Here is an 18,165-nt window from a genome sequence, read left to right on the forward strand (position 1 = left end):
CAGCTAGCCGATGTAACATCAATTAGTTGTGATACTCTGTTCGGTGGATTTTGGACGAGAGCTGTTATAGGGCGCTTGTAATTGTCTCGCGGTATCCAGTTGTGTTGCCAAATATTAGTGGATGCACCATCTCCTATTCTGCGCACCAAACCTTGTGCCAAGATGTCACGCCCGTCCAATATCGCCCTCCATATCTGTGATGGGTGGGCTCCCAGCTCAGCCTGCAGTAAAGAGCAATCCGGAAAATATACTGCCTTGAGAATCCGGGCACTAAGAGATGTATTGTCTGTGAGTGTACTGTTGGGTAACGTTGCAGAAAACAAAAAAATTTCTACTCGTTTTACCAAGATCATCTAGGAGTTCATCTAGCAACGAGTCATTGGATGCATCTACGTACCTTGTAGATCGCGAGCGGAAGCGTTCAAAGAACGGGGATGATGTAGTCGAACACGACGTGATTCGGATCACCGGAGATCCTAGCACCGAACGGACGGCACCTCCGCGTTCAACACACGTACGGAACAGCCACGTCTCCTCCTTCTTGATCCAGCAAGGGAGGGAGGAGAGGTTGAGGGAGATGGCACCAGCAGCAGCACGACGGCGTGGTGTTGATGGAGCTGCAGTACTCCGGCAGAGCTTCGCTAAGCAATAAGGAGATGGAGGAGGTGTTGGGGAGGAAGAAGGAGGCAACCAAAGGCCAAGGACTCAAGGTATGAAGTCCCTCCTCTCCCCACTATATATAGGGGTGCCAAGGGGGGGTGGCCGGCCCTAGGAGATCCAATCTCCTAGGGGGTGCGGCGGCCAAGGGGGGTTTCCCTCCCCCCCAAGGCACCTAGGAGGTGCCTTACCCTCCTAGGACTCTTGCCCCCTTGAACCCTAGGCGCATGGGCCTATGTGGGGCTGGTGCCCTTGGCCCAAGCAGGCCAAGGCGCACCCCCTACAGCCCATGTGGCCCCCGGGGATGGGTGGCCCCACCCGGTGGGCCCCCGGGACCCCTCTGGTGGTCCCGGTACAATACCGATAACCCCGAAACTTGTCCCGATGCCCGAAACAGGACTTTTCATATATAAATCTTTACCTCCGGACCATTCCGGAACTCCTCGTGACGTCCGGGATCTCATCCGGGACTCCGAACAACATTCGGGTTACTGCATATACATATCCCTACAACCCTAGCGTAACTGAACCTTAAGTGTGTAGACCCTACGGGTTCGGGAGACATGTAGACATGACCGAGATCGCTCTCCGGTCAATAACCAACAGCGGGATCTGGATACCCATGTTGGCTCCCACATGCTCCACGATGATCTCATCGGATGAACCACGATGTCGAGGATTTAATCAACCCCGTATGCAATTCCCTTTGTCAATCGATATGTTACTTGCCCGAGATTCGATCCTCGGTATCCCAATACCTCGTTCAATCTTGTTACCGGCAAGTCACTTTACTCGTACCGTAATGCATGATCCCGTGACCAAACACTTGGTCACTTTGAGCTCATTATGATGATGCATTACTGAGTGGGCCCAGTGATATCTCTCCGTCATACGGAGTGACAAATCCCAGTCTCGATCCATATAAAACAATAGATACTTTCGGAGATACCTGTAGTGCACCTTTATAGTCACCCAGTTACGTTGTGACGTTTGATACACCCAAAGCACTCCTACGGCATCCAGGAGTTATACGATCTCATGGTCGAAGGAAGAGATACTTTGACATTGCAAAAACTCTAGCAAACGAACTATACGATCTTGTGCTATGTTTAGGATTGGGTCTTGTCCATCACATCATTATCCTAATGATGTGATCCCGTTATCAATGACATCCAATGTCCATAGCCAGGAAACCATGACTATTTATTGATCAACGAGCTAGTCAACTAGAGGCTTACTAGGGACATGTTGGTGTCTGTTATTCACACATGTATTACGATTTCCGGATAACACAATTATAGCATGAATAAAGACAATTATCATGAACAAAGAAATATAATAATAATGCTTTTATTATTGCCTCTAGGGCATATTTCCAACAGTCTCCCACTTGCACTAGAGTCAATAATCTAGTTACATTGTGATGAATCGAACACCCATGGAATTCTGGTGTTGATCATGTTTTGCTCTTGGGAGAGGTTTAGTCAACGGATCTGCTACATTCAGGTCCGTATGTACTTTACAAATCTCTATGTCTCCATCTTGAACATTTTCACGGATGGAGTTGAAGCGACGCTTGATGTGCCTTGTCTTCTTGTGAAACCTGGGCTCCTTGGCAAGTGCAATAGCTCCAGTGTTGTCACAGAAGAGCTTGATCGGCCCCGACGCATTGGGTATGACTCCTAGGTCGGTGATGAACTCCTTCACCCATATTGCTTCATGTGCTGCCTCCGAGGCTGCCATGTACTCCGCTTCACATGTAGATCCCGCCACGACACTCTGCTTGCAACTGCACCAGCTTACTGCCCCACCATTCAAAATATACACGTATCCGGTTTGTGACTTAGAGTCATCCAGATCTGTGTCGAAGCTAGCGTCAACGTAACCTTTTACGACGAGCTCTTCGTCACCTCCATAAACGAGAAACATTTCCTTAGTCCTTTTCAGGTACTTCAGGATATTCTTGACCGCTGTCCAGTGTTCCTTGCCGGGATTACTTTGGTACCTTCCTACCAAACTTACGGCAAGGTTTACATCAGGTCTAGTACACAGCATGGCATACATAATAGAACCTATGGCTGAGGCATAGGGGATGACACTCATCTCTTCTATCTCTGCTGCCGTGGTCGGACATTGAGCTGAGCTCAATTTCACACCTTGCAAAACAGGCAAGAACCCTTTCTTGGACTGATCCATTTTGAACTTTTTCAAAATCTTATCAAGATATGTGCTTTGTGAAAGACCTATGAGGCGTCTTGATCTATCCCTATAGATCTTGATGCCTAATATATAAGCAGCTTCTCCAAGGTCCTTCATTGAAAAACTCTTATTCAAGTAGGCCTTAATGCTGTCCAAAAGTTCTATATCATTTCCCATCAAAAGTATGTCATCTACATATAGTATGAGAAATGCTATAGAGCTCCCACTCACTTTCTTGTAAACACAGGCTTCTCCATAAGTCTGTGTAAACCCAAACGCTTTGATCATCTCATCAAAACGAATGTTCCAACTCCGAGATGCTTGCACCAGCCCATAAATCGAGCGTTGGAGCTTGCACACCTTGTCAGCATTTTTAGGATCGACAAAACCTTCCGGCTGCATCATATACAATTCTTCCTTAAGGAAACCATTAAGGAATGCCGTTTTGACGTCCATTTGCCAAATTTCATAATCATAAAATGCGGCAATTGCTAACATGATTCGGACGGACTTCAGCTTCGCTACCGGTGAGAAAGTCTCATCGTAGTCAACCCCTTGAACTTGTCGATAACCCTTAGCGACAAGCCGAGCTTTATAGATGGTCACATTACCATCCGTGTCTGTCTTCTTCTTAAAGATCCATTTATTTTCTATGGCTCGCCGTTCTACGGGCAAGTCAGTCAAAGTCCATACTTCGTTTTCATACATGGATCCTATGTCGGATTTCATGGCTTCTAGCCATTTGTCGGAATCCGGACCCGCCATCGCTTCTTCATAGTTCGAAGGTTCACCGTTGTCTAACAACATGATTTCCAAGACAGGGTTGCCGTACCACTCTGGTGCGGAACGTGTCCTCGTGGACCTTCGAATTTCAGTAGGAGCTTGATCAGAAGTATCTTGATCATTATCATTAACTTCCTCTCTAGTCGGTGCAGGCACCTCAGGAACATTTTCTTGAGTTGCGCCATTTTCCGGTTCAAGAGGTAATACTTCATCAAGCTCTACTTTCCTCCCACTTACTTCTTTCGAGAGAAACTCTTTCTCCAGAAAGGACCCATTCTTGGCAACAAAGATCTTGCCTTCGGATCTGAGGTAGAAGATATACCCAACAGTTTCTTTAGGGTATCCTATGAAGACGCATTTTTCCGATTTGGGTTCGAGCTTTTCAGGTTGTAGTTTCCTGACATAAGCATCGCATCCCCAAACTTTTAGAAATGACAGCTTAGGTTTCTTCCCAAACCATAATTCATACGGTGTCGTCTCAACGGATTTCGACGGGGCCCTATTTAAAGTGAATGCGGCAGTCTCTAAAGCATAGCCCCAAAAAGATAGTTGTAAGTCGGCAAGAGACATCATAGATCGCACCATATCTAATAGAGTGCGATTACGACGTTCGGACACACCATTACGCTGAGGTGTTCCAGGCGGCGTGAGTTGTGAAACTATTCCACATTTTCTTAAGTGTGTACCAAACTCGTGACTCAAGTATTTTCCTCCACGATCTGATCGTAGAAACTTGATTTTCCTGTCACGTTGATTCTCAACTTCACTCTGAAATTCCTTGAACTTTTCAAAGGTCTCAGACTTGTGTTTCATTAAGTAGACATACCCATATCTACTCAAGTCACCAGTGAGGGTGAGAACATAACGATAGCCACCGCAAGCCTCAACACTCATTGGACCGCACACATCAGTATGTATGATTTCCAATAAGTTGGTTGCTCTCTCCATTGTTCCTGAGAATGGAGTCTTGGTCATTTTACCCATGAGGCATGGTTCGCACGTGTCAAATGATTCGTAATCAAGAGACTCTAAAAGTCCATCAGCATGGAGCTTCTTCATGCGTTTGACACCTATGTGACCGAGGCGGCAGTGCCACAAGTATGTGGGACTATCACTATCAATCTTACATCTTTTGGTACTTACACTATGAATATGTGTAGCATTACGCTCGAGATTCATAAAGAATAAACCATTCACCATCGGAGCATGACCATAAAACATATCTCTCATATAAATAGAACAACCATTATTCTCGGATTTAAATGAGTAGCCATCTCGAATTAAACGAGATCCTGATACAATGTTCATGCTCAAACTTGGCACAAAATAACAATTATTGAGGTTCAAAACTAATCCCGTAGGTAAATGTAGAGGTAGCGTGCCGACGGCGATCACATCGACCTTGGAACCATTCCCGACGCGCATCGTCACCTCGTCCTTCGCCAGTCTCCGTTTACTCCGCAGCTCCTGTTGTGTGTTACAAATATGAGCAACGGCACCGGTATCAAATACCCAGGAGTTACTACGATTACTGGTAAGGTACACATCAATTACATGTATATCAAATATACCTTTGGTTTTGCCGGCCTTCTTGTCCGCTAAGTATTTGGGGCAGTTCCGCTTCCAGTGACCACTTTCCTTGCAATAAAAACACTCAGTCTCGGGCTTGGGTCCATTCTTTGGCTTCTTCCCGGCAGCTTGCTTGCTGGGTGCGGCAACTACCTTGCCGTCCTTCTTGAAGTTCTTTTTACCCTTGCCCTTCTTGAACTTAGTGGTTTTATTGATCATCAACACTTGATGTTCCTTTCTGACTTCTACCTCTGCTGATTTCAGCATAGCAAATACTTCAGGAATGGTCTTTTCCATCCCCTGCATATTGAAGTTCATCACAAAGCTCTTGTAGCTCGGTGGAAGCGACTGGAGGATTCTGTCAATGACCGCATCATCCGGGAGATTAACTCCCAGCTGAGTCAAGCGGTTATGTAACCCAGACATAGTGAGTATGTGCTCACTGACAGAACTATTTTCCTCCATCTTACAGCTGAAGAATTTGTCAGAGACTTCATATCTCTCGACCCGGGCATGAGCTTGGAAAACCATTTTCAGCTCTTCGAACATCTCATATGCTCCATGTATCTCAAAACGCTTTTGGAGCCCCGGCTCTAGGCTGTAAAGCATGCCGCACTGAACGAGGGAGTAGTCATCGGAACGTGCCTGCCAAGCGTTCATAACGTCTTGTTCCGCAGGGAGAACAGGTGCATCACCTAGCGGTGCTTGTAGGACATAATCTTTCTTGGCAGCTATGAGGATGATCCTCAGGTTCCGGACCCAGTCCGTATAGTTGCTGCCATCGTCTTTCAGCTTGGTTTTCTCTAGGAACGCGTTGAAGTTGAGGACTACGTTGGCCATTTGATCTACAAGACATATTGTAAAAATTTAGACTAAGTTCATGATAATTAAGTTCATCTAATCAAATTATAATGAACTCCCACTCAGATTTGACATCCCTTTGGTCATCTAAGTGTTACACGATCCGAGTCGACTAGGCCGTGTCCGATCATCACGTGAGACGGACTAGTCATCGTCGGTGAACATTCTCATGTAGATCGTATCTTCCATACGACTCGTGTTCGACCTTTCGGTCTCCGTGTTCCGAGGCCATGTCTGTACATGTTAGGCTCGTCAAGTTAACCCTAAGTGTTTTCGCTGTGTAAAACTGTCTTACACCCGTTGTATGTGAACGTAAGAATCTATCACACCCGATCATCACGTGGTGCTTCGAAACGACGAACTGTAGCAACGGTGCACAGTTAGGGGAGAACACTTCTTGAAATTTTTGTAAGGGATCATCTTATTTACTACCGTCGTTCTAAGTAAACAAGATGCATAAAACATAATAAACATCGCATGCAATTATATAAAGTAGTGACATGATATGGCCAATATCATATAGCTCCTTTGATCTTCATCTTCGGGGCTCCATGATCATCTTGTCACCGGCACGACACCATGATCTCCATCATCATGATCTCCATCATCGTGTCTTCATGAAGTTGTCACGCCAACGACTACTTCTACTTCTATGACTAACGCGTTTAGTAATAAAGTAAAGTAGTTTACATGGCGTTCTTTAATGACTCGCAGGTCATACAAAAAATAAAGACAACTCCTATGGCTCCTGCCGGTTGTCATACTCATCGACATGCAAGTCGTGATTCCTATTACAATAGCATGAACATCTCATACATGACATATAGATCATTCATCATTCATCACAACTTTGGCCATATCATATCACAAAGCACTTGCTGCAAAAACAAGTTAGACGTCCTCTAATTGTTGTTTGCAAGTTTTACGTGGCTGAAGTAGGGTTCTAGCAAGAACGTTTTCTTACCTACGTGAAACCACAACGTGATTTGTCAACTTCTATTTACCCTTCATAAGGACCCTTTTCATCGAATCCGCTTCAACTAAAGTAGGAGAGACAGACACCCGCCAGCCACCTTATGCAACTTGTGCATGTTAGTCGGTGGAACCGGTCTCACGTAAGCGTACGTGTAAGGTTGGTCCGGGCCGCTTCATCCCACAATACCGCTGAAGCAAGATAAGACTAGTAGCGGCAAGAAAGTTGACAAATCTACGCCCACAACCAATTGTGTTCTACTCGTGCAAGAAGAACTACGCATAGACCTAGCTCATGATGCCACTGTTGGGTAACGTTGCAGAAAACAAAAAAATTTCTACTCGTTTTACCAAGATCATCTAGGAGTTCATCTAGCAACGAGTCATTGGATGCATCTACGTACCTTGTAGATCGCGAGCGGAAGCGTTCAAAGAACGGGGATGATGTAGTCGAACACGACGTGATTCGAATCACCGGAGATCCTAGCACCGAACGGACGGCACCTCCGCGTTCAACACACGTACGGAACAGCCACGTCTCCTCCTTCTTGATCCAGCAAGGGAGGGAGGAGAGGTTGAGGGAGATGGCACCAGCAGCAGCACGACGGCGTGGTGTTGATGGAGCTGCAGTACTCCGGCAGAGCTTCGCTAAGCAATAAGGAGATGGAGGAGGTGTTGGGGAGGAAGAAGGAGGCAACCAAAGGCCAAGGACTCAAGGTATGAAGTCCCTCCTCTCCCCACTATATATAGGGGTGCCAAGGGGGGGTGGCCGGCCCTAGGAGATCCAATCTCCTAGGGGGTGCGGCGGCCAAGGGGGGTTTCCCTCCCCCCCCAAGGCACCTAGGAGGTGCCTTACCCTCCTAGGACTCTTGCCCCCTTGAACCCTAGGCGCATGGGCCTATGTGGGGCTGGTGCCCTTGGCCCAAGCAGGCCAAGGCGCACCCCCTACAGCCCATGTGGCCCCCGGGGATGGGTGGCCCCACCCGGTGGGCCCCCGGGACCCCTCCGGTGGTCCCGGTACAATACCGATAACCTCGAAACTTGTCCCGATGCCCGAAACAGGACTTTCCATATATAAATCTTTACCTCCGGACCATTCCGGAACTCCTCGTGACGTCCGGGATCTCATCCGGGACTCCGAACAACATTCGGGTTACTGCATATACATATCCCTACAACCCTAGCGTAACTGAACCTTAAGTGTGTAGACCCTACGGGTTCGGGAGACATGTAGACATGACCGAGATCGCTCTCCGGTCAATAACCAACAGCGGGATCTGGATACCCATGTTGGCTCCCACATGCTCCACGATGATCTCATCGGATGAACCACGATGTCGAGGATTTAATCAACCCCGTATGCAATTCCCTTTGTCAATCGATATGTTACTTGCCCGAGATTCGATCGTCGGTATCCCAATACCTCGTTCAATCTTGTTACCGGCAAGTCACTTTACTCGTACCATAATGCATGATCCCGTGACCAAACACTTGGTCACTTTGAGCTCATTATGATGATGCATTACTGAGTGGGCCCAGTGATATCTCTCCGTCATACGGAGTGACAAATCCCAGTCTCGATCCATATAAAACAATAGATACTTTCGGAGATACCTGTAGTGCACCTTTATAGTCACCCAGTTACGTTGTGACGTTTGATACACCCAAAGCACTCCTACGGCATCCAGGAGTTATACGATCTCATGGTCGAAGGAAGAGATACTTTGACATTGCAAAAACTCTAGCAAACGAACTATACGATCTTGTGCTATGTTTAGGATTGGGTCTTGTCCATCACATCATTATCCTAATGATGTGATCCCGTTATCAATGACATCCAATGTCCATAGCCAGGAAACCATGACTATCTATTGATCAACGAGCTAGTCAACTAGAGGCTTACTAGGGACATGTTGGTGTCTGTTATTCACACATGTATTACGATTTCCGGATAACACAATTATAGCATGAATAAAGACAATTATCATGAACAAAGAAATATAATAATAATGCTTTTATTATTGCCTCTAGGGCATATTTCCAACATGTACGCCATGCCTGCCTTGCTAGCAATGCAAGATTGAAGATTTCCAAGTCACGAAACCCCAAACCTCCTAAATGCTTCGGCAGAGTCATGGTATCCCATGCTACCCAACTCGGCTTCCTCTTCCCTTGTTTTGAGCCCCACCAGAACTGACGAATGATCGATGTGATGCTATCACAAAGACCTCTTGGCAGACGGAAGCATGCCATCGAGTAGACTGGAATCGCTTGTGCAACCGATTTAATCAAAATTTCCTTGCCAGCCGCAGACAACAATTTCTCCATCCAACCTTTAATCTTCTCCCATACACGGTCTCGGAGATATTTGAACGTACCATTCTTCGAGTGACCTACATCTGTGGGCATACCCAGGTAGCGCTCACTTAATGATTCATTCTGGACCTGCAAATTGTTCTTTATAGTCTCTCTCAACTGTGCCGGGCAACCCTTGCTGAAGAAAATCGAAGATTTATCATTGTTGATCCTTTGTCCCGAAGCGTTACAGTAAATATCAAGTAGGTTTGACACTTGAACTGATCCTTCCCCACTGGCTTTGAATAGCAACAGGCTATCATCTGCAAACAGGAGATGGTTAACGGTAGGAGCCGTAGGAGCCACCTGAATACCTATCGGAGACGACTGAGAACTTGATTTAAGGAGGCACGAGAGGCCCTCTGCTGCGATCAAGAACAAGTAGGGGGAGATCGGGTCTCCCTGCCGGATACCTCGTGTAGGCTTGAATGATTCTAGCCTTTCTCCATTGAAACACACCGAAAATGAGACTGAAGAAATCATGCGCATGACAATATCTATCCAGTGGCCGTCAAAACCCAATTTTGTCATGATCCCTCGCAAATAGTCCCACTCTAATCTGTCATACGCCTTCATCATATCCAGTTTCAGAGCACAGAAGCTGTTGGACTTTGATCTGGACCTCTTCATGAAGTGCAAACATTCATATGCGCAAATGATGTTATCAGTGATGAGCCTTTCGGGGACAAAAGCTGATTGCTCCTCCGATATTATATCAGGTAATATCACTTTTAATCTATTGGCTATCACCTTTGAGGCTATTTTATACAAAACATTGCACAAGCTTATAGGACGAAATTGAGCAAGCACCGTAGGGGTAGTTACCTTTGGGATTAACACAAGCACGGTGTCATTGATGGCTTCAGGGCTCTCCTCGCCGCTTACAATTCTCAGCACTATGCTTGTTACCTCATCACCACAAACGTCCCAATGCCTCTGATAGAAATGGGCAGGAAATCCATCAGCCCCGGTGCTTTGGTTGGGAACATTTGGAAGAGAGCAATCTTGACTTCCTCCTTAGTATATGGAGCACATAGTTCCATGTTCATAGCTGCTGTCACCTTGCGTGGCACATGATTTAAAACAGCGTTCATGTTTTGCACCCCCTCGGAGAGATATAAGGACTGATAAAATTCATAAGCCAAAGTCTTTAGCTCTCTAGGATCGGATATCTCCACTCCCAACGAATTCTGAAGGGCCTTGATCATATTTTTCTTCCTCCTGAGACTGGCTCGCATATGAAAAAATTTAGTATTTTTGTCTCCCACAGAAAGCCACTCAACTCTCGCTCTCTGACGCCACATAATTTCTTCTCTATGATACATCTCTATCAACCTCTTGTTGATCTTAAGTTCTGCATGTGAAGGGCCTGTCCTCAGGGGATCGTTCTTTAGTTCGTCCAAGGATTTCTTCAAAGATTTTATCTCCTTTCTCACACTTCCAAACGTATCTCAGCTCCACCTTCCCAGGTCGTTTGCAAGGTTCTGTAGCTTGTGACGCAGCTCATCTACTATCGCGCATGGCGGGCTTGCACCCCATCCCTGATTTATTACATCTCGAAAACTGTCATGTCTCTCCCACATTGTTTCATATCTAAAAGGACAAATGACGCGATCGTTGGTCCCAGCATCCAGATTTAGCAGCAGAGGAGAGTGATCCGAAGTGACTCCCGTCAAGTGTGTTACCGATGCCAAGGGAAACATTGTCAGCCAATCAGAATTCAAAAGAGCTCGGTCAAGTCTACATCGTGTGTAGGTTCCTCCCGTTACTTTCTTCTCGAAAGTCCAAAAATTACCTTTATAGCCTAAGTCGAGCAGCATGCAAACATCTAAAACATCACGAAAAGCCTGGATTTGAGCATTACTCCGCTGTCCAATCCCATGATGTTCATCTGGACGTAAAACTTCGTTGAAATCACCCAAACAGAGCCAAGGAAGGGTGCTCAAAGTACTGACGTTTTTCAAAGTTGTCCAGGTTTGATGCCTCAAGTGTGTCTGTGCCTCGCCGTATACACATGTCATCCTCCACTTCTCTTTGCCTGGTTCCTCGACCGATACATCAAGATGATAATCAGAATAACCAAGGATTTCAACATTTATTAAATTGTTCCAAAACAAACCTATTCCTCCACTTCTTCCTCTACTGCTTACAGCATAAGCGCTATCAAAACCCAACGTACCAGCTAATTCTTCTACCCTACCACTTTCCAACTGCGCTTCGACAATGCATAAGAGGGTAGGGGCAAAATGCCTCGCGAAATCGCGAAGCTCTCGAACTGTCGCGGCTTTGCCCGCACCGCGACAGTTCCAACAGAAAATATTCATTGGGCTCAGCGGCGCCCCTCGAAGGAGCCCGCCAATCAAGAGACGATCCTGCCAAGACCGGCACTGTTTTCCAAATCATCCTCCCCTGCATCTGTACTCATCTTTGTCCTCTTTTGGTCCTGTTTACTGCTCGGACTAGCTAGAACCGTTGAGGGAGCTGGAAGCAAGAGCGTCACTCCCTGGCTTGTGTCGCTCGTTGCATTGTTCCCCGGCTGTATCACATGTTGTGTTTGGGCCGGCGCCCTCTTCCTGTTATTATTTGCATCGTCCATAATCGTATCTGACGCACTGCCAGAACCCTCTTTCCCGTCGCCGCCCTTGTCATGATCATGGCGCGGCTCGGTTGCACGGCCAGCACGACCTCCTCTCCGGCCGCCTCTACGGCCTCTACCACCTCCCGGCCCCTGTCCGGTCCTGAGAACCCAAGAAGCACGCAAATATTTGAAAACCATGGATAATAGAGGATGGATTCCAGTGCCATGTTCTTTATACTGATGTCCAAGCATACCACAAACCGCACACCAATCTGAAAGTTTCTCATATTTTAGCCTATATATTTGGCGCTTCCCATCCCTTATCATCGACACAGCATTCTTTAGCGACTTGTTGACATTGATCCTGATCCATACACGATGGAAATTGCCCGTGAAATCTTGTGACTGTGGCTCGGCATATAGGACCTCTCCGACTTTTGCTGCTAAAGATGGCACAAGATGAGGGTGGTACATCATGGATCTGCAACCGAATCTCAATTGTATCCAGCAAAACCGTTGATGGTTTAGCCAATCCATCATATGGTTTGATAATAACAGCATCCCCTCGAAAGTGCCATGGACCATCACGTGTGACTCTCTCCCAATCACCCAAGCAAGAGAACTGCACCGTGTATAGATTATCTTCCAAAGGCTTGAACTGCACCTCCTGAGCAAGATCCCAAGCGGCCCTCATGTTTTTGAAGAACCAATATTGGCTATAGGTCTTTGGAGAGTGAACCCTAGCGAGAGCAATCCACCGCGCCGCCTCTACCGGTGCTTCTTTTTCATCAAACACCACGTCATCTAGATCCTCCTCCCGAAGACCTAGTTCCTTCATCAGTGCCGTCACATCATCCGGATCTGTAGGTCCTGACCGCGACCCCGATGCTCCGTCTGACGCCATTACTCCTCGAACCCTAACCCGATCAACAATGAAACCGGGCCTCTGCAGGAACCCTAGGCACCTCCCGCTCCCCCGCCCCACCAAGGACCGAAGAGACTAGCCGCTCTCGATCGTCAGAGGAGGGCCAGGGAGGAGCACGGGGGCAGAGAAGGCAAAATCTCAACGGCGGCGATCGGAATCGCCCCGAGAGGAAAAAACCCTAGCGGCGGCAGGGAAAACTCTTATTGATTCATACATAGGAAACAACTTAACATGCCTGGGATAACCCAAGTCCGTTCTAGGCGTGGCCCACTTGGCTAAGCACATACCAGGAGGCCCACTTGGCTGAGCACACTCAACAAAGAGGTGCCACCGGATGCCAGTACACTCGGCATGGTCGTCAATGCAGGAGCTCCTAACCAGTGCTCTCAGCACTGGTTCAGCTTATTGACACTTGTAGGTGATGTTTTTACTGGGCCGGTACAGCAAAGCTTTAATTGATCGCACACAAAGATCGCTGGCCATTGGGAGCACTTAAAAAACCCAAAAAGTTGGTTCTATACGGGAATCAAACTCGTGTCGCGCTAACCAGGTAGGAGCACGGATAACCACCTGTCCTACGATGGGCTAGTCATGAATTGCAGGTCACTATTTAAGAACATTTGTAGCCGCCCAAATTTATTGCACAAGTAGCGTTCCAAAAAAAAACAGTTTGGGAAGCATCCCAAAACTGGGGGATTCCGCGACCTGGACGCACAGAGAGGGACCTGACTGGGCCGGCCCATTGAGTTCTACCGCGGGACGAAAAATATAACACGAAAAAGGAAATGTGCGCAACCAAGGAATCGAACCTGAGACCAACCGCGTACTATCAAGCAATACTAATCACTCGGGCTAACGACTACTGCTGCCAATAAAGCAGTACATCATTTAAAGAACTAAACATAGATGTGGAACCGGAATGGTATATATTGTAGCCAACTGAAAGTAGCTATTGTAGCGAAACTGAATTAGTTACTATGTTGAACTTTTTTTAATCTATATTTTCAAGAAAGTGCCAACATTTATTAAATTCCTGAAGGAAAAACCCGGCAACAGGAATTTTTTAAATATATATAAAAACTGAAAAAACAGAAAAATGGAATGCAAATATTGTTTTCTGAAACAGATAAACATTTTTTGATTTTGTGAACAAATTATGAAAGTCTGAACAAATGTAGAAGCCGCGAACATTTTTTTGATTTTTTCACCAAAAAAATTTGAAAATTGGAAACATTTCATGATAATTGGGAAAAAAATTGAAACCACGAACATTTTTTGAATTTATGAACAAAAACTTAACATGGAACATTTCATGAAATTTGAACATTTAGAAATCACAATTTTTTTTAATATTCTTGACCCTTTTCTGAAACTTGAATATTTTTCAAGTTCTGACCAAAATTTGTAATCACAAAATGGGAACATATTTTTTGAAGCTCCTAACAAAATTTAAAAGCACGAACATTTTTTGGATCTATGAACAAAATTTGAATACAGGAACATTTTTTGAAACTACGAACAAAATTTGATAAACCGAACATTTTTTAAACTCCCGAACAAAATTTTAGAAGCGAACATTTTTTTAGTATGTAATTTTTTCTTGAAGTCCGAAACATTTTTTGAAACCACCGACCAAAAATTGTAAACACAAACAATTTTCTGAAACTCCGGAACAAAATTTGAAAACATGAACAAAATTTTGAAAATCAAACATTTTTTGAAAATATGAACACTTTTGAAAAAGGAAACAAAAAAGAAAAAAAGAAAAGAAACAATAAAAAAATAGAAAAGAAAAACAAAACAGAAAAAGAAAAATAAAAAGAAATGAAAATAAAAAAACGGCTCAGGAACCTTCTAGAAGGTTCCCAAAACCAGAAAAAACCGGCTGGGAACATTAGAGAAGGATCCCAAAACCGGTATCGGTGCAACGTTAAAACGGGCCGGCCCAACCCCGAAAGTTCGCTACCGTGATGTACCATAGGATAGAGGGACGGCCATTTACCCACACACAATGTTGGATGAAGCTGAAGAGCAGTATGTATGGGACGATATGATCCTTTCATGAAAAACTTGCTAAACACCTAGTTAATCTCGTTGAATTTGAACTATTGTTGTACTAGACTTATTTGCATGCTATGTATGGATAATTTATGCTATTTTCTATCCGAACTTTGATAAAAATCCGTCGTGTTTGCATGAATTTCTTCCGTTAGTTCAAACCCAACTTGAAATGTATGCAGGCAGCGTTGGATAGGCGCCTCCCGCATCCGTGTTCGGAGACTTATCCCCTGTCCGCGGACAGATGCTGCAGCAATTTTGCGGATCAGCGTTGTGATGCCCTAAGCAGCCAAAGATGTGATTCCAACTCCAAAATTAATATATTTTTGCGAATATTCAGAAAAATAATATTAATATATAGTGCCTAACTGCATCACCAATAATTAAGCAGCCAAAGAATTTGAACAGTCAAAACAACCAATTACAGTACATGCGTGAAAATTGAACGAAAATCACAAGTAGATGACCTCAGGCAGTGCAAAACTAAAGCGCACAAACGAATAAATAACGCAACACCGTGATGATTCATGGATCGATCAGTGGTTGACGACCCTGCACTTCCTCCTGATTTCGCCTTGCTTGCCGGTCTTCACATCGATGGCTCCCATCTTGACCATGGCCTTGTTAAACTTGGCCTCCCACTGCCCGGGGATGTTGGCACTGTCGCGCACCATCTGTGTCGTCGCCGGTGTCGTGAGAAGGGCGGCGTCGGACGTGAACAACACCTTGTGTGCGAGGACATTCTTGTAGTACTGGTTATCGAGAGCGTTGGGGGTCACCACGTCTTGGTTCACCGTGGGGTCGTTGGCCGTGCTCGGGTTGGCGGGGCACCTCCTCCTCAGGAAGTTGGCGAAGCCACCGTCGATGTCGGAGGTGACGGCGATGCGGTCGGAGACGAAGGACGAGCAGTGGGAGACCCCGATGGTGTGGGCGCCGGAGAGCACGACCATGTCCTCGGCGCTGAGGCCCTTAGCGGCGAAGCTGGCGACGAGCTGGTCGAGGTTGAAGAATGGTGGCGGCAGGTTGTCCAGGGCCTCCGTGGAATTGGAAACGCGGCCGTCGAGGCGGCCCGCCGGCATGTTGATCTTGATCTTCATCTTGCTAAGGAAGTAGGCTGCGTCGCGGCTGGCGAAGGCGACGATGTCGGCGCACGAGACCACTCCGGGGCACGCCTTCTCGACGGCGTCCTTGGCCGCGTCGATCACCTCGAAGCCACGCAGGCTGGGGAAGTTGGGAGGGCTCAGCTTCTCGGGCTGCGGGTTGGCCGGCGTCGGGTCGAGGAGGACGGAGCCATCACATCCCTGGACGAAGCAGTCGTGGAAGAACATGCGGATGAGGCCGGCGCCGATGCCGGCGTTCTTGTAGACGAACTTCTTCACCTCGTCCCTCACGATGGCCTCCACTCGGGGGCATGTCTTCTTGTAGTAACCCACCTCCAGGCCATGGCACGCCGACGACGACAGCAGCAGTACGCATGCCAGCGCAACAGAAAGCTTAAGGGAAGCTGCGGCCATTGCCTCTCTTCTCAAGCTAGCTCTTAATGAATTTAGCCGATGTGTACGGTGTACCAGAGAGTGTGTGATTTGATGTGGGCTATAGGAGCAGATGGGATGGCGTGATGGAGTTCGTATGTGGAGTGGAGGGGCTACTTATACATGCATGCAAGAGTTCCAATCCATGGTGCACTTGATAAACAATGGATGTGGGCTATAGCAACTTGACATTGACATTGTTAGATGGATGTATGTCATGCACATGCATCGCAATTAGTGGAGTAATAATTGATCAGCATGCAGTGATCTAGCTGTTATAGAATATGGAGGCTGCTGGATTAGCTGAATTTAACCCTATGTTTTCTTCAATGATCGAGAGAATTCGTCTCTTTCTTTTTCTCTCTCTTCATTTCTCCCTCCGTTCGTAAATAGTATATTTTTTTTAAATATTCTAATATGGACTACATATTTGTGTTGTATCATATGTTGGTTGCTCCTGGAGTATGCATGTGTGGGTGACGAGTGAGTCGAATGGAAATACAATGTGAGCTCTTTGTAAACAAACTTTTGTACCACCTCTGTTTGGCCTTTGACTTATGTAGAGCCAACTAGCTCGCAGGCTACAACCCCGTTGGATTGCTTTGTTGGTCGGCCCGTGACATGGTGTGAGGACCTAAGAGCATCTACAGGACGGACTTGGCAAATCCGGCTTCTCAAACGTCTGTGGGCACGTCCGGTCGTGTTCGTGAACAGTGAGCAAGCACCCCTCATTTAGGTGTGTCCGCATTCGCGTATCACAAATTCGGTCTCTCATATCCATGCAACATATGCACGTACGAAATAAATCTACGTACATCAACGAACTAACACGAGTTATCTAGTTGAAACAGGCATAATTGTAATATAAACGATCATCGAACAACCAAAAGATGTAGTTTCAATCGGACAGTATCCTAAACATACGATAAAAAACTTAATTTAACAGAGAAGGGAGAAGGAAATCACCATTTCCTCGCTGCCCCTTCCCCTTGCGGTCGGCGGTACTGCTTTGGCCTTCGGTGTAGACGTAGGTCGCCCGAGGGTAGTCGTCGTCGTTGTCGGAGCTTGAGCCATCGTCGGAGTCGTTCGACGGCTCCATGTGACCACCAGCAAGCCTCCGGAGCAAGTGTTTCCTCTCCTTGGCGTGCCTCACCGCCTTCGCCGAGGCCTCGCGCTCCGATAGCTCGATCGATAGCGAGCCAGAGTGTTTTGGCGTTTTTCCGCCGCACATCCGTCTCCATCATTGTCAGGGAGCGCCGGAGGACGAACGCAATGAGCGCGAAGTCGGGATCGACCGGTGCGCGCGAGTGCCCGGCGCCTCGCATGCGTCGCCCGCTGCCATGGCCTTTCTCGTGCATTGCCACTCGCGCCGTGCGACCCGCGCCTCTGATTCGAGCATCCTCGACCGGCTCGGCGCCGGCGAGGGCATAAGCACCCAATGGTGCCCGTAGACGCTCTCCGGATGTAGAATGGACAGGATAGCAGCCGAGTGGCGTACCTGGATTTCAACGGCGGGCGAAGTGGGATGGCGTGTTGCTTCTGAGTTGCCTCCGTTGCTGCCGCCCTGATCTAGACGGGAGCGGCGCAAAGCAATGCGGTGAGCGGCCCCATCGATGCCGCTCTTGTCGCCATTAGAGCCGAAGCCGCTGCAGTCGTCCACCATGGAACGGATTGGG

At 46.9% G+C, this 18,165-nt stretch overlaps 1 protein-coding gene across 1 annotated transcript; it reads right to left on the reverse strand.

Annotated features, from left to right (window-relative positions):
• Positions 1–15,356: 15,356 nt before the first annotated feature.
• Positions 15,357–16,574, reverse strand: LOC119348724 (peroxidase 2-like). Its single transcript, XM_037616703.1, has one exon. It carries the CDS (start codon positions 16,469–16,471, stop codon positions 15,494–15,496), a length of 978 nt encoding a protein of 325 aa, XP_037472600.1. The 5' UTR covers positions 16,472–16,574; the 3' UTR covers positions 15,357–15,493.
• Positions 16,575–18,165: the final 1,591 nt, after the last annotated feature.

This window comes from Triticum dicoccoides, chromosome 1B (assembly GCF_002162155.2).
Source record: "Triticum dicoccoides isolate Atlit2015 ecotype Zavitan chromosome 1B, WEW_v2.0, whole genome shotgun sequence".
In the NCBI taxonomy this organism is placed as follows: Eukaryota; Viridiplantae; Streptophyta; class Magnoliopsida; order Poales; family Poaceae; genus Triticum; species Triticum dicoccoides.

Excerpts from the sequence above, each read along its gene's own strand:
- LOC119348724 (XM_037616703.1), bottom strand. The coding sequence starts at position 16,471 with ATGGCCGCAGCTTCCCTTAAGCTTTCTGTTGCGCTGGCATGCGTACTG.